The following is a 23,519-nucleotide window of genomic DNA, read 5'->3' on the forward strand; positions in this document are numbered from 1 at the left end:
GTATTTTGACACATGGTTATCGCGCCACATGTGTAAGCTTGGAGTCAAGTGAGTTGCAATGGAAAAGTAAGCACTTGTCATGACATAAAGGGAGAAAAAACGTTTCGTTCAACATTATTCCCGTTTTGAGGGAAAAAGTGGATGGAAAACTCGGAAGTTTGTCAGAAGAGAATTTGCGTTTAACATTCACGGACGCAAACTTAGGTTTTCCTCGATGTTGTTATCGTTTTGGTCGTTCAGTGTATTTTAACTAAGTTTTTTTTATGATTTTCGGTTTCGATTTACATTTGTCACCGTCTCTATTGTTATTCCAAATGTCATTTTTACGTTTCGATTATAATTTGGCAAGCATTCAACTGTAAATAAACGTGCGATAACGATAGCGATTTCGAGAACGAAGTGAAAAGTTTCCTTTTTTTAATTTTTATTCTGGAGTTGACGGAAATTAAGTTGTATACAAAATCATCAAAACAACAAAAGAAAGGTGTCAACAATTCCGATTTGATGTTATTTTAAGTCAAAGCATAAAAAATGGTGTGAAGTCAGTGCTTTCAATTGTTGATGATAATCAAATAAGTGAAGTGTTTGTTATAATAACATTCATTCTAAGTTGAAAATCTATTTTTGCTACCCAATCAATACACAATGATAAAGAAATATCGATATTCTATTTGAACGAGAAATGAGACGAAAGCGAGGACCAAACAAATCATACATCGACGTGTTTTTCTCTTGAAACATGAAATGTCATGACAACAAGACGAACAAAAGAATAACAGGAACACACAAAATCACACACATCAAATGAAAAAGAAATTTTGAACATTGATTTTTACGGGCTAATTTCGTTGGCCTTTAATTAAATGAATCCATTGAAAATTGGTTAAATTGTGGTTTTAGATTTTTTTTTATTTTATTTCATTCAACGAAACGAAAAAAGAAGAAAACAATATACACACTCTATTGGCGCAACAAAGTACGCGAGCTTTGCAGTTGATATGCACATGAGTTGGAATTTATGTAATTATTTCGATAACCATAAAACCATAGCTAAACATATAATAAACTTCGGGGCGAGTTGATGTGAGCGATCGAATTATCCATCGCGCGGGTGAAACTGAAAACGGCTGCAAAGGGAATGAATCACGAAAAGGGCACACGAAAAACAAAAATAAAAACGAAACTAAAATAAACTAAAACACAATAAAATATAAAACAACAATAGCAAGTGTAACGTGTATATTATCAGAAGCAGCAGAAAATAGAAGCAAAACAAAATACAGTATATTTTTTTATATTTACCGTCTACACAGGCGCAACCAAAACAAAAGAGAAAACACATTCACAAGAGAGCATGCATGAATTCCCCTTTGCTATTGCCATAAACACCACACACAGCAATTAATATTTATATAAACCATATGCATAACTGTATTACAAGTGAGGCATCTGCCAGCACAGCGTTCACCTCACGCATTCAACTTCATTAAACAAATATAAAAGCACATCAAAAATCTCTCCGGAGAGAAATATTGTTAGTAAAAAAAGAACGATAGACGGAAACAAGAGTCATTGTTATTCATATTCAATCATCGAGTGTTTTTCATTTGTGCAGTGGATATTCGTGGCTCGAATTCCTTTGACACAGTGGTATGAACATAGATTAAGTGATTTATCAAATCGATTGATAGGTAACACGGATTAATAATCAAACGGTCGATGCAATGACGGGCGAAATACCCCCAAGATATGGTTTGGAATCACGACCCTCACGTTCCAACATTCATTTGCTGCATCCATCGAAAACGGACGAGATTGAAGTGCTCGAGTCTGGCGCCATAAACCATCATCACAACAACATTGGAAATGACATTGCGGATCGATCAAATGCTAAAGTAAGCTACACCAAACCAATATTCAAAAGACCATTGAAATTTACAGTTGTGAAAAGATATAGTATCCATTTTTTCATTCGGGATTTTTCGTGTTTTTTTTCTGCTGGTATTTCATTCAATGAACCATTTCATTTTCTCTGCAACGTTTCATTCGCACTTAAGCGAGAGACGAAAAAAAACGAAGAATGAAAGTTGTAAAAGTCGTAATGCTTTTTGACCTTTCTCATACAGAGAGCATCGCAGATATTATGGTGTTTTCTTTTGACGTGCATTTACAACAAAAAAGTGCATTCAGTTTTTTTCCAGCATTGTTTGGTCTCGATGTATGTATGCTTAAATTGTAAGCATTGTCGCCCCCATTCAAAACCATTTCCTTTCACCCCCATTATTCTTCTTTTTTTCTTGTTGTTGGCGCTGTTGTTGTTGATATGTTTTTATTCCGTCTTAATTGGCGCTTAGCGTATTGTATGTGGTTTACTTGTTTTTGTTTCTATGTCGATTGTAATCACATTTAAAATGAATACGTATATTGTACACTCTTCGCAAACTCAAACTAATAACGCGCAACGATTCAATTACTCTTCTTATTTCACCTCACTGAATGCATTTTAATTATTGACATAATGAATTTATTGCATTTTTATGCAATAAAATAGATTAATGCGAATAATTTATCAATTGCTGTATTTCTCGCAATATTCTTTCCATATTATTATTTTCGAGCACGAAAGTTAGTTGGTAATAAGAAAGAGAGAGAGAGAGTTAGAAAGAAAAAAGGAAAAAGAGGGATAGAAAGAGAGACGGAGAAGGAGAAGGAGATAGCGAAAGAATGCAGAGCTTTTTCTATTAACCACGGGACCACATTTCTTGTCATTGTCAATAAATGAGATTTATGGATTCACATTTTTCCACTGTTTCTCTTTCCATTTTCGATGTTTTTGCTGGGCGGTAATATGCCGAACGTTGTCTCTAGCGAATTCGCGTTCCCATTTATAATTTTAAAAAATTACATTTCATAATTGATGTGAGCCATTTCGAAAAACGAGCTTAAGTGCCAATATATTTTGAAATCCAGTAATGCTTTTATAGATTTTTGCTACATTTTTTTTCGTAGTTAAAGACAAAGCATTCTACTATTACGTTTTGGAAAAGTGTCGACGTATTCGTTCGGTTCATATCGAATGTAGAAATCGATTTATTCTGTCGTTCTATTTATCCAATTGTTAATAAGATTTCATGGGAATTCTCTATTTTCAATTTAAAAATGTTCAGTTCTTTTTTGTGACCGACTGCAATTTTCGACATTCGTGATTTTAATTCACCATTTAAAATGAAGCACACTCTATATATTCAGCAAATGAAAAATAAACTAACAGCAAAAGGCAAGTACAAGTCGAACGAAAAAGTTTCGTAATTGATTTAGAACGAACAGGATAGAGTCTTTGATGGAAAAGTTTAACAAGTAATTTGAACTTTGCGAGTAAGTTTTTCGGTGAATGGACCGTTGTCAGTGTCATTCTGGATGTATATCACTCAACGGTTGAAACCATTTGAAAAATATAAACCGACACATTCGGTGTGTCTCTATTGAATATGTGTGTCCGTTCGACCGACGAGATAATGTCGCCGATGGTGAAAATATGTGTATAGATTGTATAAATCCAGTTGAGTCGTGAGATGCGAAAGTGCCACATCAAACAAATGCCGACCAATATACTTTTACACAATGCCACACTCTTTTTTTTTAATGCGCTCGATGTGATTTAATTTCAACACACACAAAAATCAATAATTCTAATTAAAATACCTGTCAGCTTATATTTGCCTTGTCAGCTGTATCCTGCATCCATTTATTTATGAGAATTGTTGTGAAATTCATTCGAAGCCATACAATTTAGACATGCAGCTTTCATCCCTTTTCCAATTCATGTATTTGATTAAATGGCAGCGGTTTTGCGGTTAGAATACATTGTTTACGTAAATTGATATATCGCTTTTTTACTTCGCCCTTATTCTCTTCATCATACAAATTTACCATTATGTAGTCATTTTGTGGTTTCGCGTCAATTTGCCATACAACATATGGGAGCAAGAGCTAAAATGACTGTTTGACTGTTTAAAAAAGCAATCAACTCATAGCAACTATATCACAGTTGTCGATTTCAAAATCACATACTGACGCTTTCTCAATCCGTTGAATTTGTTTGCTATAAATAAACTGGCCATTTTCTCCACGACGATTGACATTTTGATTAAGAAAACATCCTAAAAGTTGAAATTTAATCTAAAACGATTCGAATTTGACACGCGATACCTGAGTGAATATGAAAAAAATAAAATTAGAATATTTGAGGAATATTTTCATAATCTTTCTTCATCAACACCCACGTTCGCATGAATCGCTGAAGTTTTCCATTTTTAGTGGTTTAGAAAACAAATATATATATAACAAAATTATTTATATTAATTTGGATCGGAATGGTTTGTGTGCTAATTCTATAGAAAGTGCTTTGTTTGGTGTTGTTTTGGGGGGGAAGAGAGAAAGTCAAAATAAAACACAAGGTGATTTTGTAAAAATTTATGAGTAATAAATTTTATTGAAATTGTTCTCTGTTAAGTTTATTGCATTGATGGTTTTATTTTGAAAATGAGAACCGAACAATGATTGTTTTGTTCGTTTAATTTTGGATGGTAAAAATTAAATGAATTGATTTTTGGATATATTTTTGGTTGGTATTTGATATTGCATTTGTAGGTCCTTTATGTACGTTCTGCAGGTTGGGATGTTGGACGGACAAAGACCAGGGGAGATGTCATGCATGACACTCTACCACTTATTGATTAGTAGTAAAATTGTCGAAGCTATTTTAAGGGGGAAAGAAATTATTTATTAGTTTGTGTATGTATTGTATGTATTTTGGGATTTCGGATAATGAAAAAAAAATCTCTCTAAAACACTTTTGGATTCACGATCGGGGGCACAGCATCCATTCACTCAATTTCAACGTGCTCGTACGTGGATCCAAAAGATTTATTACGAAAAATAGAATAAATTTATTCGAATATATTTTCAATGCATGTCCGCGAGACTCGCATCTAACACCAAAAGCGCGAATATCTATTTTTTCTCAATTCGTTGTGATGTTTTTCGAATATGAATTCTATTTTACGTTTTTCAAATGCTGAAAGAGAGTTTTTCGTTTGAATTTTTGAGAGAGAAAATTAAATTTTCAATCCAATGTAAGATTTAGGATTGAATCTTTAAGCTGAATAGTTTCTAAAGAAGATGACAGCAAAAACAAAAGAAGATTTAATAAACACTGACTTTGTTACTTACTGGGATTTAAGATGTGAGCCATCATCCATGCAAAGGGCACCAGCACCACCGCCGAAACCATATCCTTTTGATAGAATTAAAATATATATATATAAATTAATTGGAAAATGACTTTTTATTATATTAAAAATGAACGATTTAGTGTACCTTTTGGTCCGTATTTACGACCATAGCAGTTTTTGCAGAACAATTCCTTGTCGTGTTCGTTGCAGTTTGTTGATTCCAAGAATTTGCTGCACATGCCTGTAAATATTGTCCATCGAGATCAATGATGAGAATTTTTTCATCGAGAATTGAACAATAATCGTATTGTCAATAAACATTTGAAACTTACTGCATTTGAAGCATCCTTTGTGGTATTTGTGGCCATTGGCAACACGTTCTTCAGCAGCATAGACTGATTTGTCGCATTTAGCGCATTTTTCGGTGGCAGCTGGGACGAAAGGCATTTTTAGGCTGTAAAAAAATCAAGCATAATTCAAATTAAATTGAGAAACATATTCAAAACAATAATTCAATAATAATAGCGAGTGCTAAAAAAAACAAGTGATAAAATCCAATGAATGATTTGGGTGAATCTTCACGTTTATATGAGCAATGAGCTATTTATGGAAATGTTGTTATTATTATGAAGAAATAGTTTTTCTCTTAAAATTCATAAAAAAAGAGTCGAGTAGCGGCTGTTTGTCACTTGTGATTCTATATTTAGATTTCGAAAAGTGTAACTCCAACAGTGTGTCCATCAATGAATGATATCATCATGATGTGAATTGAGGAAAAAATACGTTCAAATCGTTAAACAAATGTTTCAAATCGTAAAGTGGAAGAGTTTCGTCATTTATTTTTGTTTCGGTCGTTGAGAAAAAAATAAATAAATGGAAAAATGTGTGAAAGTGGACTAAAATGTGTGGGGCTGTGTGGCAATAGAATTTGTATATTTATTAAACACCGCTAACGGCAGCGCTAAGAGTTGCACGACTCTTTTTAGATTTTGCCATAGAGTTTTCTCTATAAAAATGATAGTAGATTGCTGTATCTTTGAGGACTCATGAGAAATTTTACGAAAAGTAAACGAAATTGATCAAATTGGCTAAATATTTGTAAAATTTTGAATATTCTCCAAAAATTTCATGATACAAATCAGTTTCAATAGATTTTGAAAAAAATCGGAATATTTTCCGTTGCAAAAATTCAATTCTGTAGAAATGTGTACAATGTACAATACAAAATGTATATTGTGTAAAAACTTCACTATCGAGATATTCTCAGTGTGTGTTGTTTATTCTATTTTCTATAAACGAAAAGAGAAGAATGAATTTCCACTGTTTCGACACTATTTGTTGTCCATGTTGGGCGAACAAGTTAAAAATATCCATTCTGTGGGCTGTTATTCACGGCCGTGATGATAGAATCAAGTGAATGATGATTCTATTTGACCGAAGATTCTATTTTCAAACTTTGAAAAGAAAAAACAACTTTGCAAATAATTCGTTCACTTAATATTTTGTAGTGGGCTCTTTCTCTGAATAGTGATTACAGAATTCACAAAAATTGAGGCAAAAAATTGCATCACTTAATGAGTCACCCATCCATTTCCATACGAAACAAATGGCAACCGAAGTTAATGATTCACCGTTTAAAAGAAAAAAAAATGATTGAAAAATCTTCGTTGTTGTTGAAGAAAGTTTTCGAAAAATTGTGTGTGATTTTTTTTAAGTATAACTTTTAAACTGATTTGTTTATTAAATAAATGGCTCGTACCTGATTTCAAAGGAAAATGTTAGAAATTCAAAAGAGAGCTATGTGAACTTTATGTGTTCTCGTGACTACTACAGCATTCGAACTGATTTGGAGGATATTCGAGCTTTACAAAGAAGCGATGATCAATAGAAAATTCCATACCGCTCGGCCGCTCGTAGGCAGATCGGCACCAAATCGGATCGATGCGAGACAGAGTTAACTATACAAACCGCACACCGAAGATCAACCGTTCTCAACATTGATTTAGCGTGTAATTTTTTTGCGGGCGATATTCGATAAAGATGCAACGATTAAGGTGAAATGAAAATGATCGAATAGTAGGTATATCATTTTGTCTCATTTTAACGCTCGCCCATAACATATGTGTGAACTCGATTTTATTTTTTTTTTCACATTGGGTAATCATCATCTTTTAGCGTCGGTGTTTATGTGCGAGCTTGTATGTTGGCCGCATTTAAAAAATATAGAATTTAGATTAATTGGTTCGCCTCTCAGTGTGTATGTGCAACGGCGGTGTTTGAAAGACGAATATAGAATCATTTGAGTGTGAACAGTTTTCTACATTTAAAGTAAGTGGAACGACGTATACGTGGATAAAATTGGATGGAACTGTATACAGTTTCATTTCGATTAGCCGTCATCTCTGTTTATCGTCAGTCACAAGAAACTGGCTTAGACGATACTTTTTGGAAAAAATACAATTTTGGAAAAAAGTCTTTTCGAGTACTGAAATACGTAGTGTTTTCACATTCAATTGGGTGGCAAAATAAATATTTTCATAATGTTTGGACAAGAACATCATAAGTTTGTTAACAAAGCTATAAATTTGTGTGATTTCCGTCAAATATCAGGCCTTTAGTCCCGTGGCTGACGGATAACCGAGTTGTTACTGTATATGAAAATGAAAACTCGGACATTTTTTCAGAATGATGTAAACAGGTAATATTTGGATTTTGAGGCAATCACTTGCCCGTTGCCATTGAGCTAAAGCAAAAAAAAAAGAATCAACGAGAATAAAAAAAAAACGAAATGTGAATGATCAATGGAACACGCTGTTCAGCACGAATGAATCTTTTTTCATTTTAATTATTAAGAAATGTTGCAGTCCAGCAATTGAATATTTAGAGAAAACCTCAGCTTGAAACGTTTTTTTTAAATGGAAATCGTTTAATGAAAATACTTAAATGGATAATCTATCCGAGACATAAATAAAGCGATATAAAAGGTCGTAGCAAATATTGAATATACGGTTTGTCGATTTCAGAATTGGCAATCAATTTCAAATCAAATATTTAAAACGGAAATAATAACACAATTCCAGCCATCAATGTTTGATTATTGTTGCTTTTTACCACAAATGACAGTAGAATCATATCATTTCAGCGCATGTTTCTGCATAAATATATTCTACATAGCAACGTTTGATGCGATTTTCTATTTTTTTTTGCTCTCTTGAAACAATGTTGATTTCTATCTGAATTCGAGGCCATTTTGTTCGACACCGAGCTATCATTTGCATTCATGCTTATAGCATTGTGCCAAAAAATCTGTTTTATGTGACCAACTATGTTTAATATGTGACGTAAATCAAGATTTGCCATTGCGCCAAATTTTCCAAAGATTCCATCTTTTTTTTTTGTTGTGTGTGTGTTGTTGCGTCAACAGGCAAAGAAAAATTGGTTTTGTCTCGTGCTGGGTGCATGATTTATATCTATCTTTTGAATCTTTGCAGCAAAATTGTCTCCTCAAGTCCTTGTAAACATGTCTCAAACGGAAACCGGATTAAGTGTATAAAGTGCTGGTTATAAATATATTTTAAATTTGAAAGGATCGGAATGGAGAAAGATATACTTTTAAGATGGTTCAGTCATTCGTACAGTTTGATCCACTGTAATCCCATCACTTGAGGCAACATGATGAACAACTGTTCTTATTTAAAACTCACCTCACGGGTTTTTCGTAATGGTCGTCTTTGGTTCCGTTGACTATTTGATGAACTTATCAGTTGAAGTGCGGTTTTTCCATTGAAAAGTCAGCTCACAAAATACGGTTGGGATTTATTTACCATTTATGCAAAAGAAGAAAAAACTCTCTCACACACACACACCTAAGTATCCGTCGACACAAAACCATAAATCGCAACAATGTTTCGGTACGCTTTCGTTTCAACATTGAACCAATAGCAAAATATATAAATAGCATATGCTTGAATGTAAACTGATAAATAATGCAAACACCAGGTACTTTAAAGCAGCAAGTGTATTAAGTGCAGCACATGGTTTAGTCACGGAACTCATTGGAAAGCTCACACTAAAGATATTAAGATAAAGTGCCTGATTACTCTTTGGCATTCGAAATATGGGGAGAGAGAGAGAGAGAGAGAGGGAGAGAGAGAGAGAGAGAGAGTGAAAAAGGTGTATCGCTATATCGAAATGGCATGGAAAAACCCTTTCATTCTAATTTTCCCAAAATCAAAATGTAAATGTGTGCAGTTCGGGTATGTTAAAGCGAGATAGGCAAACTAACGGAAAAAACAACAACAACAAATCAAGTCAATCGATTTCAATTTAGCATTGGCTTCGGCTTACACAAATTATCCAATTGAACTTCCTGAATGTAGTGCATTGTGGCGGACCTTCGTCTCGCTCTATTTTGAAAATGGATAATGTATTTTCACAATATTCATGAGGATCATGTTATGAATAAAATACAAGTTTTTAATAGGATTAATCTAGTTCCGATGAATTATATTCAAGTTTTTCGATATGAATTATTTTCATTATGATGTTGCATTTCATTGTAAATTGAAAAGTTTATTTTTTAAGTTTGCGTGAACTTTCTCGCAATACACCCGGATTGTTTCAACAATATTAACATTTTACGATGCAATGAAATCGGGGAAATTATTTTGCTCGAAACAGGAATACAGAACTAAAAAGAAAAGTGTCTGTACGTAAATTGAAAACGACATTCAGTAGCGGCGATGACGACAAACGATGACACTAAAATCTAAGAATATCGCATGCACACTGTAATATCAACAATTTTGTTGAAAGTGTCAGGGAAAAATTGAATGAATATTTAAAATGATGAGCATTTAAGGAAAATGGCCTGTGACATTTTCCATTGCATTTGCTATCTATTCCACCACGTTGATATGTTTGTCGCTCAAGTTTGTAGCTATTTATTTATTTATGCGCACAATGAAGGAACTAACACTCGCGCACTTGGCGTATTGTCAATGCCAAGTGTTTATAGAGAATGTTGTCATTAAGAAAAGTATACTCTTGACGCAATCAAATTAAACCGGTCTTTCGTCGTTTCAGAGCGAATAGAAAAATGCACACACAGAGAGACTACCAATACACACAAACACAACGGAAAAACGCCTAGAGTATCGATACCGTTTACATATTTCATTATATTGCTATGCTATTCTCCGTTGGCACACTTCATTCCGGACAGATATATATATATCAGGCCATCCATAAAAAAAAAGCTCAGAAAATAAAAAGTACAAAAGAAAGAAACGGATTGAAAACGGTTGTACCATGTTTGAATCGCAATAACATCGAGAAAACATAAAAAATGCATGCTGCAAATAAGAACGTACAAATGATGAATGCAAAAGCCACCATCGATAGAACATTCTAGATCAAGTATTTTGTAACGCGTGCCAAACGTCCATAGCTGCTTTTTATCGATTTCGAACGCCAGGAAAATAAGCCACTTTTTCCGTGGGAACAAAAAATATGCGAAATTGACTTCCGTTTACAGTCTTCTTCGTTCTTGTGTAACATGCTCGTTTTTGTATGTTCGGTTCACTTCGTTCAAACGAAAATTGCTTATACATTCTTGGAAAATATCTCGTTAATTCACAAAATTCTTGGTAGAATGCCTTTGTTTGTTTTCGCACGAAAAAACTCTTCGGGGAATTTAAAGAATGCGCTTTTAATTTAAAAATTTCACGACTTTGAATTTGTGCAAAAAGTGGCGTTCAACAGAAGATGTGATTTATTCTTTTCATTTTTTTCAATTTGCATAAAATTGACTTTAAATTTTTTTTTCAACTTAAGCCTATGACTTTGCAACGTTCGTTATTTGTTGGATGTATCTCAATGTAATAAGTTTTTGAGTGGAAATTATTGCAAATGTCATTAATGAAATGCATTAAGTTCGTATATATGTTCGTTCATCATCTTTCTTTACAGTCACATTATGTACATAAAATGAGCGCGCATATGAATCGTAAATTATCGTTCCTTTTTCTTCGTGGATGCACACAGTTGGTGGCCATCAACGGGCGTTGGTAAAATAGAAATTATTGAAATATCACACATTTCACAGTGTGCGAAAATGAAAAACTCCAGCAGCGCAACATTTGCACAAAAGTTGACATTATATTATTATTCTTTTGTTTGAACGAAATCGTTATGCTGGTTGCATATGCAAAAACCAACCATGAAAACGTCGCAAAATGTTTAATTCCGCTGGCGATTTCTCAATGTATCTTTTTTGCCTAAGCCAAAAACTGAAAATAAATAATAAAAAAAAACTTTGTCCATTGAGGAAATGAAGCATATTTCGCTTCGTTGAAACGAAATGCCAGGAGCCAAAAAACAAAAAAACGAAACCCGATGCATAAAAATAGACTTTGTTAGACGTAGAAAAACGAATTGAAATGGGAAGCAAAATGCAGGGAACTGTTTTGACCTAAATAGCCGACTCTCTAGCCACTCTCGAGTAAGTGCTTTTTGAGTTAAAACTCAAGCGGCATTTTATTCTCCACCACCATTTCGGTCGTCTCGGAAATTTTCGTATATTTTTTTGTTGTTTTGTTTTTGTATCTACATTTTCTCCTACACACTCTCTCTATCTCTCTTTATCTTTCTTTCTTTGCCACCATATACGCGTATAGGTAACAGCTGGATGGATATGTTGTATGCCGTGTGTTTGGCTTCGTACAAGTGCAACAGTTCACAAAATCGCATTAACGACCGCTACATTGTTGGTCACATCGCTTTTGGTTGCTTCGCCAGTTCTATTTTTATTGAGCACGGCACCGTCACAGCTACCCAAAGATTGTAATACAAAGAGCGACGTTAATTGCGTATCAACACGCTCGGTATCCGCAACTCCTGAGTGTGCAACGCTTACCTGTCGACAGGCAACGATTAGCATATTCTCTCGGTCCAATTGGAAAGTCGATCCGTGCAAAGATTTTACCAGTTTCAGTTGCAGTTCAACAAAAGGCAATGCAAAAACAATTAAAAGCGTACAGGAAGGAGTCGACACATTAATGCAGCGTAAGTATACACATGAAAAGAACAAACGAAATGCTTCTTTTTTTAAATGAACGTAAAACAATAACATGGTTTTTGCTTTGTGCTCGTTCATTTTCGACTTCTCTCTTATGCTTTTCCCGATTTTCTTTTATTATTATGTATTTGTTCCCATTTTTATGTTTAGAACTATTGCAACACAATACGTCGTCGGGACCATTTCAAAAATTGGGTCGACTATATGAGAGCTGCTTGCGACAATCGATAAATTCGTCGTTTGTACGATTAAAAATGCAGCAAATCGGTTCATACATGCCATCGACCGTAACCGGACCATCGACAATAGGCGGTTTAATTTTGAAATTATCCGATTTCGGTCCAACGCCGCTCGTTTCAATTTACTACGATTTGAGTTATGGACGCAAGCCACAGCCAATGTTGATAGTTGATACTTCCTTTGAATCAGCGTCGGTGCTACAGAATCCAATACGATGGGCTGCACCGAAATCAGCACCGTTTGACATTCGATACGATGTTCCACCGTTGCTTGACACATTAATCGATATGTTTTTGCCCACCACCTTGGACGCGGACAAACGGGAATTTGAACGCGATTCAATTGTTAATTTCATTCGGCAATTAACTCAATTGCGTCGAGAGAGCTTACGAAAAGGATTTTCCGATAGTTATGTACTTTATAATGTGTCACAATTGACCAACACCTATCCATTCGTAAGTGTTAATTTATTTTCGTAAGTCTCGCCGACGCCCAATTACTTTACTTTTAGCATAATTATGCACTTGGGCATTGTCGTAAACCGTTTGACAAATTATCCGCCGGAAATTAATGGCATCAATTTTTTATTTTCGGCGTAGCTCTATTGGGAAAATTTAATCAAACCGAACAATTGGTCGGGACCCATACTTGTAAGAAGTGGCACCTATTTACGAAATGTTGATCAATTGGTATCGAGACATTCAACCCGTGTTGCACATAACGCTTTGATAATTTTATTTACGCTCGGATTACTTCCGGAAAATGCTCCCAACGCTATGATTTGTACAAAGGCAACAATGTGGGCAATGCCCGAAATCACATCAGCATTATTCACGGCACAGTATTCAGACCGCACCATCGATACCATCGTCGAAAGGGTAAGCACTTTAATTTCCAGTTGATTATTTATTCATGAACATTATGTTGAACAACAAGTGCATATGTTAATATAATAACGTGCTTTGATCCGTTTCCACACAGGCGGAGCACATTTTTGAAGTATTGAAATCACATTTGAAACGGGCACCGTCATTGAAAGGTGCCGCTTTAGTGAAACTCTCACAATTGAAAGTGCAAGCAAGCAATTGGCAAGTCTTACGAAATCTCAGCGAAATCAGTGAAATACTCAATCGAATCGAAATCACATCAGACAATTGGATGCAAAATATTTTGAACATCTACAAACAGTACAACTTACAACGAATCGATGTTGAATCTGCCATTGGTGATGTCATGCATAATGTGTAAGTTGATAATAATACTTCTATTCATTTTGCTACCCTTTATTTATGTATGTTACCGGGTGTCTCATATAAGTGGGTCACTACCATGGAGACTTGGTGATTTTTTATTGTATTTTTTAGGTCCGATTCTCAATTACTCCTATTGAATGAAAAAAAGTACCCAAATATATGAGACACCCTGTTTATATCTCGAATTCTCTGTAATCTTCTTTCTCATTCAAAATCTTCTTAAATTTCCTTTTCGACATTTATGTCTGTCTGTACACACTATTACCGCCCTGAACCCTTCTCTCTTCTATCTGGCGTCTATATTTCAATAACATCAGTCCTAATTGTAGATGGGCTTATCCGATCGTCGCGCGAGTCTTCTACGATACGCTGTCACACTCAATCGTCGTACCTTTGTCGGTGATGTTAACTCCATACTTCGATGCTACTTTGCCATCGTATTTACATTATGCATCGGTTGGAGTTGCAATTGGCAAAGAGATTTTACGATCAATAACACGAACATTCGATGCAAAAGTGATGCGATGCGTTCCATCGTCAGTTAATGTATATTCAAATACCAGCCGAATGGATCTATTATTGCAAAGTGGTGGCACACAGATTGCCTATCATTCGTTGCTATCGTTATCGGGACCAATTAAAGGGATGTTACGACTGCCGAATATGAATCTATTGCCAACACAAATTTTCTTCTTGGTTACCGCACAGGAAATGTGCGCCAACGCTATATACGCTGGAATGAACATTGAATCGGAGAACTTTAAAGACATGTAATAACCACCAAAATCGCTTTTCTTTCGTCAACAAAATGATAACAAATATTCTTTTTTGTTACAGATTGAGCTGGTTAATCGCACAAGGTGGTAACGCTGCAAATGTGTTCCGATGCTCAAGCAGCAGTCCATTGAATTCACATAAGACATGTAATGTGCTGTAAGATCACCGAAATTACACTCATTGAAGCCTACTCAAAAGACCGGAACAGTCGAGGGATTTGGAAAACGTCCCTTTCCTGTGCATCATAGCGGCCTACATAAATCTACAGACAACATTCTCAAATGATAAAAAAAGGCCAAATTTTAACTCATTTTATGGTAGTCAAAAACCCATAAAAAGCAATATTGGCAACAGTTACGGTTTATCTGCCCATTGTGCAATCTCTTTGGAAATTGAATCCAAATTCGATTGGGATTTCACAATAATGTAATAAATATGCTAACCGATGGCAGTTTGGTTTAACTGCAATGAACCGTAATGTTTCAAATGTGCGCCCATAGTCCAACCGTGAGTGAAAATATTACTTGCGATTCAGCTCAATTAAAATCGACATTATAGATTATATGCAATGTATCTCCTTCAAAAAATAAACATTTCTCAACTCCGTCTCGAATGAAATTCTACACAAAAAATGTGCACGAAACCAAATAAATCAAGTTGTAATGTGATAGCAGTCCCAAATTCCAATAGCAATATTTACAATTTAGAACGAAGTGAGATTCAAACAAATAAAAGAAAAAAAATGTCCACACTTTGTTATACTAGTGAGATGGAAGGTTTCGTAAAGAAAAAAGAGGAAAATTAATTATTCCAAAAATTTGGATTTGGAGAATGAAAACTAAACGTATTTTTAATCGTGTACCCTATTTAGTTGATATCAATTAGAAATAGCCTTTATCGATTAAAACAATGCTATGTTCCAAAATCAATGGAAAATTGGAATAAATGGAACACACACACACTCACACGTAGAGAATGCATACATTGAGTATATTTACACAATACCTTCTTTTAGTAACCTAATTTGCAAGCATTTAGACCAATTTTATTGAAAATTTTAACTAGAAATCGGTAGAGAGTTTAATTGGTCCAGTGGCCAATCATTGCACTCTCTATTATGCAGACCTAATTCAATTGTTTTTTAGCCTTTACCTAAATGTTCAGTCAATAGTTGCATTTTTCACTTGCATTTTTTCCCCCACATCCTAGCCAACATTTCCTCAACAGCACAAAGTAATGAGATGCATATTTTGATATGACATGGGAATAATGGAAGAGAAGAACGTAAGATGACGACAAAAGAAGTGCACTTTAACTAAAATACAAAATGAACAATTTTGAAATTGTTGTACGTACGATACCTGTTGAAATTGAATACATGAAATTATCTATATAAAATCATTGAAACTCGACCCACATCATTATGGTTGATGATGGGAATTCAGTTTCTGTGGTTTTATTGTTGAGCCATTTAAAAAGATATGTACAAAATATGACAAAAGTGAAATGAAATATCTGTGTCCTTAACTTTTTTAACTCCTTAACACACTATAATATTTTTGAGTTGGATTTTCTTCCGATTCGCTTGACGAATAAACTTATAAAGCTTAACTTTTCAACACTAAAACTAGTATTACCTTTCAAAATGCATATGAATAACGATTTCAATCGTTGGTCTAGATCGGGAACGATTGTAGTCAATGTTAATTTCTATATACAATCGTGAACGATTGACTGTTTTGTGTTTTTAAGACAACGATTTTCAGAAAAAATCGTAAACGATCGCAATCGTCGCCTAGGAAAACGCACCTTAAAGGAACAATGGGTTTTCATTCTTATTTCAATATGTGTAAGTGAAAAAGATGACGAAAAAAGTGATGGTCACGCCTAAATGAATCCTGTACCGATTGTCTTAAGATTTCCTGAAAATACTATTTCACGTTTTTACCGAAAATTCGGAATTTTTTTGAGAACATTTCGCGAATTAATGAGAAAGTTCTTTAGAAGTATTTCCGGCATAGGTGGGCACGCCAATGATTTTAGATGGGAGTAATGGCCTGGAGAGGGTCCCAGAAGAAGTTGAAGGAATTTTCCAAATTTTTAGCGCGCGATTGGGACTCTCGGAAGCACCCTGCCCAACTATATTTTATGGCATTCCTTGTACCACAACCTTTAAGCGCACGAATATATTCATATATCACGACAGGCAAACCAAACATATTCTAATGCAAACAATGTAATTTCCATAACCATAAGTCAGTCAATCATTCAGTCCATTTTTCAATTCAACACACCAAATATTACAAAAAGATAAAATAGATAATATATATATTTGTAACGCAGTTCTAACACGAGTGCAACTCTTTGATTTTGCCCATGTTAAATGTCATCATTTCTGATTCTTTTCTTTCGATCTTCGCCTTCATTTTCGAAGCCGATTCTGAAATTGGAATAAGAACCTCAATTATCTAACATCACGCAGATTAAGAGACGAAGAGAAGAATCACTATTGATGGCATGATATTACTATCGTATAAATATAAGCAAATTAAATGTAATAACTTTAGAAATGATGGCCATATAGTTTTCTCAACCTATTTTTATTAATAAATGCAGACAATGAATATGTAAGATTCTCGATATTTTAAATGAAATCACACCTTTTATCCGCGGATCGAGAGAGTGTATAATAAATACAGGTATTAAACGTCGCTAGGGCACTATTTAGATGCATTGTTTGAATGACACACACATACACACACAAAAGAAAACAAACAAAATTTAAATTAAAATAAACGATATTTTAGAGTGGATTTTCTTCCATAATTAGATAAAGATGAACACATAATTGTGCATTCAACAAACAAACCAAAAAAAGAAAACATTTTGTAGAGCTATGCACGTCCTCGTCAGCACACACGCTAGTAGATAGAGTTTGTTTGGAATATTAGATGACAAATCAATAATTTAAATCAAGAACCTAAATTGACATGCACTCATCCTGGAGTCATCCAATTGAGCTATTTGTCCAAACTTGTGTTTTAGTTACTATTTTTAAACGACGTAGTGAAATTTTTACCCCTTTTTAAAACCTATGTTAGTTAAAGTTTTAATGAATTATCCACTGGGTTGCTGCAAAACTCGTATCACTGGCGCCTTCACTGTATTGCATAGTGAAACAGCTCATTAGTACGTGTGTGAAATGTGAATATTTTTTCTCGCACGAACTAGATGGCGCTAATAACTAAGTGTCTTTGCAGCAATGGTGTGGAATTATCTGTGGAATTCTGATGATCTAATCAATTTAAAAGTTTTCTTCGATAAGCTAAAATTCCTGAATACATGTTCGACTGCCAATTCAGTCACCACCAAGTTTCATTTTCTAAATACGTTATTCTATGTATTATTCAATCTTCATTTAATTTACATCTTGTACATTGCGCCTTCTAAACAAAGCAAATAGTGAAAAACAAAAATGAAATCCTTTATAGTTTCTGTGATAAAGAAATAATGAGAGTAAATTATATTTTAATTGATTAAGTTTAGAATTTTCGTAAGAAAATGATGACAGAATAAAAAATAAATTTTACTACCAGTATGTCATTTAAATTAAGCATGTCTGCATTTAAAATACACGCAAAATAAACTTAAACTATCCCTATTATATTCACCAATTGTCTTTTATTTCGATTTGTTTTAGTTTTTCTCTGAAGATTTGAATTTTTAAGCCAAAGAAAAAGAAAGTCAATTAAAAAAAGAGGAACATCTCTTCCCCATCTTTGTCAACAGCTCTGGTTTCGAGTTACAATCGGGTTAAAAACACGAATTTTTTTAAGATAATTTTTGGATGAGAAAAAGAATCGCTTCAAATTTATTGTTTGACATTTTTCCGTTAAATTTTTCATTGTTGAAACACGTGCAAAATGTTGAAACACGTCAATGTTGAAAACAAAATTCCTGTCATATGGGTAAGGTAAACATTCAAAATTCTTAAGCCATCATTCAATAAAATTAATCAATTTACAACGGGGCGCGATTCAGCCATAAGTTAATACATCCAAGCTGTGTAAATAAAAACTATTTTAATAATACGTGGAAAGATCCAGCTTTTGATGACGAAGATTAACAAAGATATTCAAATTTCGCTATTGCCATGTGTTTATAAAAAATATATAATTATAATAATTATTATTATGTTATTTTCAAGAAAAAAATATGCGCACATACCTTAATTACGTTGCTTAGACGTGCCAAGAGTATAAAAATGGTGTATAGAACCACATTTGTCTCATTCAGTTGTTTTTGTCATTAATTTAACGTTTCTATTAACCATTTATAACTGCGAAATCGTATTGAGAAAGAAACCAAAAAATGACTCTTTTTACTGTGTTATTTGTCTCAGCAATGGTATTGGTACGTTTCGATTTTCGATTGATCTTTAGATACTTTTTAAGTCATATATTATTAATTATTAATCAATAGGTTTCAGTGTTGGGAGGGAAAATATTTGATCCCGAAGCTTTAAATGTGTGTAAGTGTTGTTGTACTACAGCATCATGATAAGTCGACAAAATAATAGATGACTTGAAATGATTTTTTGCTTGTTGATTGTTGTTCCAATTCATATAGACTACGACAATGAACAAGAAAAGCCTGCATTTTACGAAGGAATACACAAGCCAAGCGTTAATTTTGCTTTGGGTGAACTCAGCATGGCCGTGAATCACGTGCCTTTTGTTACATTTATGACAGAGTGAGTCTTATATATACTTACATATTTATATCCACTGTGAGTCAAATTTACAATTTTTTATTTCGATTTGAAAATAACTTAGATGTGGTGCAGAACCTGGCCCAAAACTCTTGCGTAAACTTGCAAATAACAAAAAGCCGACCAGACAAAAGAAACATAGCAACAATAAGTAAGACATGTGTAATAATTGAATGGACCAAATAACTAATCTATTCCACTATTAGCCAAATTTCAAGCATTTCTGCAGATATAAATGTTGTCGCTGGTCGTATTGAAACCGCTTTCAACATTCAACGTATAACAAACGATGAGTGAGTATAAAATTCTGTATTCAATGTGGCCGAATATTGACGTCATTACAAAAGTGATCGTATAAATAAATAAAAATGCTGAAAACACCAGTTTGCTAATCAGTATATTAATAATTTTTAGATTTTGTAGTAATGCACTATCAATTAATAAGGCCAAGTTTGACTTGCACAGTCTATCTGAACAGTGAGTAGCTTGTGTCAATTCTAATATTTGTGTCAAATACATTGAAATTCGTTTTCATTGTTTTAGTACGACGGACGCAAAGGTAAAAGAGGACATTCGAAATTGTTGCCTCGATTTACATACAATTCAAGTGTGCAATACCGCACTTATATACAAGTATAGAAGTTATTAATTTCTATCTACCATTTTGACAAGAAAATATAGTATGTTATCTCTGAAGGCTTCTCACTAGATTTCAAATTTCGATTTCTTTTTAAATTATCCGAATAAAATTACCCATTTGTTGATGTACCCATTAGTTTAAGAATACAATAAAATGTTTTGTTTGGTCAATAAAACTTCAATGTTTTTTTTTATTTCAATACACTTCTCGCATCAATATATATTTTATCATTCATTGCCTTTGATTATTTCTATCATTGTACATCGATGAATTTATTAGTGGCTGTTGTCTGGGTTCGATCTGAAAATTCCTATTTTTCCATTCGTTGTTTCGGCGATTAAATTGCGTTGGCTGTTTACTTGTATTCAATTTGTGATGTCTACATAACACACGTGTGAGTTGATGTGCCGTGTCGTTAGTCTAACTGAAGCTCGAGTATATATTTGAAATGCGCATGGTGCCTCCACAACCAATTTGAGTGCTTTTGGTGGCGTCTCCATTTACTCACAATATAAAATTTCCAATGTAATATTTTGCTCACGTAATTTGTAAAGGGAATGAAAATCTAGATTTCCATAGAATTTGCTACATTATTTAATAAATCTCTGTCTGTAATTGTCAGAATAAATTTGTGTTGGCAAAACCAATAAGTAGAAGTGACCGGAAATGTTTTTTGTTCACCAATACCCACAACATTTTCGGAATAAATGTTTGAGAAATCAAATTTCATCACGAAAAAAAAAGAATATTGTGCACATTTCTGATGACTAATCAACATTATCAAGCCATATGCGAATCATTTGAGTGGTTGTCATCGTTCATACAAATTTCTGGAATAAATTATACAAAATGCAACTTTCCTCATGATAGTAATTGAATTGCAAATGTTTCAATTAAGCTGCTTTATGAATTTCCCAAAATAGTTGAATGTTAAGCACACATTTCAATGCATATAGACATAGACCGAAAATAGTATTATTTATGAGCTACAAGAATGTCCTGTTCTATTTAGTTGCATTTGTAATAAATAAAATTAATTTAATGTGGATAAAGTTTTCGGCAGTCCCACAAAATGTATTTGAATCAACAGTTCAACTTTTGGCTTTACGTTGCATTGGTTTGCATGCCAAATTTATTAGCTCCTGAAATGGCATGACATGACCTGGTCGTTCGATGTGTGTTTGTGTGTGCGGAATTTAGTTGGCGAAAAACTAATAGAAAATTGTAAATGGAAAATTCTGTGACAAACACAAAAAAAAAAAACCGCCCAAAACTCCATCATTTTCTACCATTGCTACAATTTTGGGTTGAGTACATTTTATTTATATATATTTAAAATGGTAAATCTTTGACACAAAACCGGATTAGCACAAAGAATACAAATGTATGTTGTCCTGGTCTCCTGGATAAAAAAGGTCCACAAAAACAAATGCAGCTGAATAATTTCATGGTATTTTTATGTGCAACAATTTGGAATTAAATTGCTGTGAAGAAAACAGAAACTTTTATTTGTTTTATTTATGCACTCATTCAGTCTCGACGCTGTTTTGAAATGTAAAATCATAATTTGTGGCCCAATCATGTGCATTCCATTCGTGCGCACGATGATCATGATGATGATTCATTGAAAAGCTGTGCTTCCAAAAGATAATGAAAAAAAAAAAAAAAAAAAAAAAACAAATTGAATAGCGAAAAAAGAACGAACAATATTACAGTCATAAAACCTATTTTTAGAGGGCCATACGCACCGATCGGATCGACGTTGAATCTGCCAATCGGAAAACAAACCGACAACACAATATAATTTGCCGGCTCAAAATGTGGCATAAATAATACGTTCAGGACTCTTCAAAATAAAATTGGCTCTTTTATAGAGGAGCCTCTCGCTTTGCGCGCGATCTTTTTTTAGAAAAAAAAAACAAATGATGATGATTCTCTGTGGTATTCAAATCATTGTAATTGATAGTTTTACGAGAAATTTTATGTTAACAAAACGTGTTGCCAAATAAATGTCGATGATAATGAGGTACATTTTCAGAACGGTCGAAATTCCATTTATAATCACACAACGGATACGAATAAATAATGAAAATTTAATTTCAACAAAATTTACATGCACTCTTTTATCAATAAATCTAATTAGAGAAAATGGATGAACTCATTCAAATAACGATATTCGAAATGGTAAATAAAACTGAATGATATTTATATTTAGAAATAAATTGGGACATTGTCATTTTAAAACTGTCATTGTGCGTTCGGGCGTTCGTGTGTTCGATGCGAATTTTCCACTTAGCCAAATAACAATGGTGGTCAAAATGATGTGCATAGTGGTAAAAATCATCTCGTGCTTTACCATAATTCGTATTTAATTTACGTTTGAGGGGGTTAATCGGATTCCGACATGTTGGTGCAATACACTCACAGGCATTATCATCATCCCGCCATTGTTGATATCGGTTTAGTTGCATTTCATTAGCTGTGTACTCATGCTACAACTAATGCAAACCGATTTGTTTCCATCTCCTGGACACAATCCGTTCGCTCGAACATTCAACTCCATCTCGTACCATTGGCGAACGCATCAACAACAATAGAGCACGAAAAAACCCCATTTCAAATGCTATAACTGATAGTTGTGAATAAATACCAAAATAAATGGATATGCAATGCACTTAATCGTACATTAGGAAAAACTAAACAATAACATACAGTGGCCAGATGCGAACGTAGAGAGAGAAGAAAAAACAACGGGCGAAAATGCATCAACTGAATACACAATGTTATGGCATAAACGAACGAGATAACAGCTGGATCGATGTTTCGAGTGCAACATTCACATGTGAGCCGGTGAATGCCAATGTGTTTGCTTCTTTGTATCAAAAATAACAACAAAAATAAATGCACACAATTCGTTGGTTGGTACATTGCGGGAGATTTTCCATCCTCTCACTCTCGTGTGATGCAAGATTTATGGCCACATCAATTTTCAAGTAGTTCCACTGTTTTTTTTTCTCTCTATACACTCACAGAACGTTATAATAGTCCCAAAAAAATTGTATGTACACACACACAAGTTGGCGACTGATCTCAATTTAATTTAATAAATGGCTTTCTATTCATCAAATGCGCGCCTTGTTAAGCGACCAAACAAAACATCCACATTCTATGAAATGGCAGAGCATTCAGCGTCCAGCTACTATTCAACGGTAGCCGTTGTTTGATTTGGATAATGGGGACCATGTTGTAGTGATTAGAAAGTGTTCAAAATAAAATAAAACATATACTATTAATTTAATTCATTTTTTTATTTTTTGAAAATGGACATAATTCAAAGCATCATTAATGCTGTTTGTTTGAATGATGACTTTAGATGAGAGCATTTATCTTTCGCTAAATAACAAGGATACAGTTTTTAGTTTCAATTTTAGAATAGCACACACACATTCATTTTTGTATTTCATTTAATGATCAAACGTTTAAAGCATTGAAGCTGATTTTTTAGTAATTTCGATTTTATGTGTTT

The 23,519-nt window shown here is 33.8% G+C and overlaps 3 protein-coding genes across 5 annotated transcripts; 2 read left to right on the forward strand and 1 right to left on the reverse strand.

Annotated features, from left to right (window-relative positions):
* The first annotated feature begins 183 nt into the window (after positions 1-183).
* LOC116341908 (kell blood group glycoprotein homolog) lies at positions 184-16,462 on the forward strand. 2 transcript variants are annotated; one of them, XM_031769261.1, is made up of 7 exons: positions 184-1,895; positions 11,912-12,299; positions 12,463-13,007; positions 13,152-13,430; positions 13,534-13,796; positions 14,123-14,575; positions 14,643-16,462. In XM_031769261.1, exons 1-7 carry the CDS (start codon positions 1,725-1,727, stop codon positions 14,740-14,742), a joined length of 2,199 nt encoding a protein of 732 aa, XP_031625121.1. In that variant the 5' UTR covers positions 184-1,724; the 3' UTR covers positions 14,743-16,462. The 2 variants fall into 2 exon arrangements, with proteins under 2 accessions (XP_031625121.1, XP_031625122.1); XM_031769262.1 differs by having other exon boundaries at positions 14,135-14,575.
* On the reverse strand, positions 4,473-7,125 carry LOC116341909 (muscle LIM protein 1-like). 2 transcript variants are annotated; one of them, XM_031769263.1, is made up of 5 exons: positions 6,994-7,125; positions 5,567-5,688; positions 5,380-5,475; positions 5,233-5,296; positions 4,473-4,757 (listed from the first exon to the last, which is right to left on the reverse strand). In XM_031769263.1, the coding sequence occupies exons 2-5, from the start codon at positions 5,679-5,681 to the stop codon at positions 4,730-4,732; spliced, it is 303 nt and encodes a 100-aa protein (XP_031625123.1). In that variant the 5' UTR covers positions 5,682-5,688; positions 6,994-7,125; the 3' UTR covers positions 4,473-4,729. The 2 variants fall into 2 exon arrangements, with proteins under 2 accessions (XP_031625123.1, XP_031625124.1); XM_031769264.1 differs by lacking the exon at positions 4,473-4,757 and having other exon boundaries at positions 5,229-5,296.
* Positions 16,463-18,860: 2,398 nt separating the features above from the next.
* On the forward strand, positions 18,861-20,174 carry LOC116342104. Its single transcript, XM_031769602.1, has 7 exons — positions 18,861-18,995; positions 19,065-19,113; positions 19,212-19,335; positions 19,418-19,504; positions 19,560-19,646; positions 19,768-19,830; positions 19,897-20,174. Exons 1-7 carry the CDS (start codon positions 18,954-18,956, stop codon positions 20,000-20,002), a joined length of 558 nt encoding a protein of 185 aa, XP_031625462.1. The 5' UTR covers positions 18,861-18,953; the 3' UTR covers positions 20,003-20,174.
* The last annotated feature ends 3,345 nt before the right edge of the window (positions 20,175-23,519 follow it).

The sequence above is a fragment of the Contarinia nasturtii genome, unplaced genomic scaffold (genome assembly GCF_009176525.2).
Source record: "Contarinia nasturtii isolate CC-2019 unplaced genomic scaffold, AAFC_CNas_1.1 Cnas_scaffold_810, whole genome shotgun sequence".
Lineage (NCBI taxonomy): Eukaryota > Metazoa > Arthropoda > Insecta > Diptera > Cecidomyiidae > Contarinia > Contarinia nasturtii.

Bases quoted from the DNA above. Each gene is read 5' to 3' on its own strand.
- LOC116341908 (XM_031769261.1), top strand. From the start codon at position 1,725: ATGACGGGCGAAATACCCCCAAGATATGGTTTGGAATCACGACCCTCA. The intron at 13,008-13,151 runs GTAAGTGTTAAT...TTTTCGGCGTAG, and splicing joins TGACCAACACCTATCCATTC to CTCTATTGGGAAAATTTAAT. The intron at 13,431-13,533 runs GTAAGCACTTTA...GTTTCCACACAG, and splicing joins TCGATACCATCGTCGAAAGG to GCGGAGCACATTTTTGAAGT.
- LOC116341909 (XM_031769263.1), bottom strand. From the start codon at position 5,681: ATGCCTTTCGTCCCAGCTGCCACCGAAAAATGCGCTAAATGCGACAAA. The intron at 5,476-5,566 runs GTAAGTTTCAAA...CAATATTTACAG, and splicing joins CAAAGGATGCTTCAAATGCA to GCATGTGCAGCAAATTCTTG. The intron at 4,758-5,232 runs GTAAGTAACAAA...CCCTTAAAATAG, and splicing joins GGCTCACATCTTAAATCCCA to CTTCGACAATTTTACTACTA.
- LOC116342104 (XM_031769602.1), top strand. From the start codon at position 18,954: ATGACTCTTTTTACTGTGTTATTTGTCTCAGCAATGGTATTG. The intron at 18,996-19,064 runs GTACGTTTCGAT...ATTAATCAATAG, and splicing joins TTGTCTCAGCAATGGTATTG to GTTTCAGTGTTGGGAGGGAA. The intron at 19,505-19,559 runs GTAAGACATGTG...TTCCACTATTAG, and splicing joins AAGAAACATAGCAACAATAA to CCAAATTTCAAGCATTTCTG.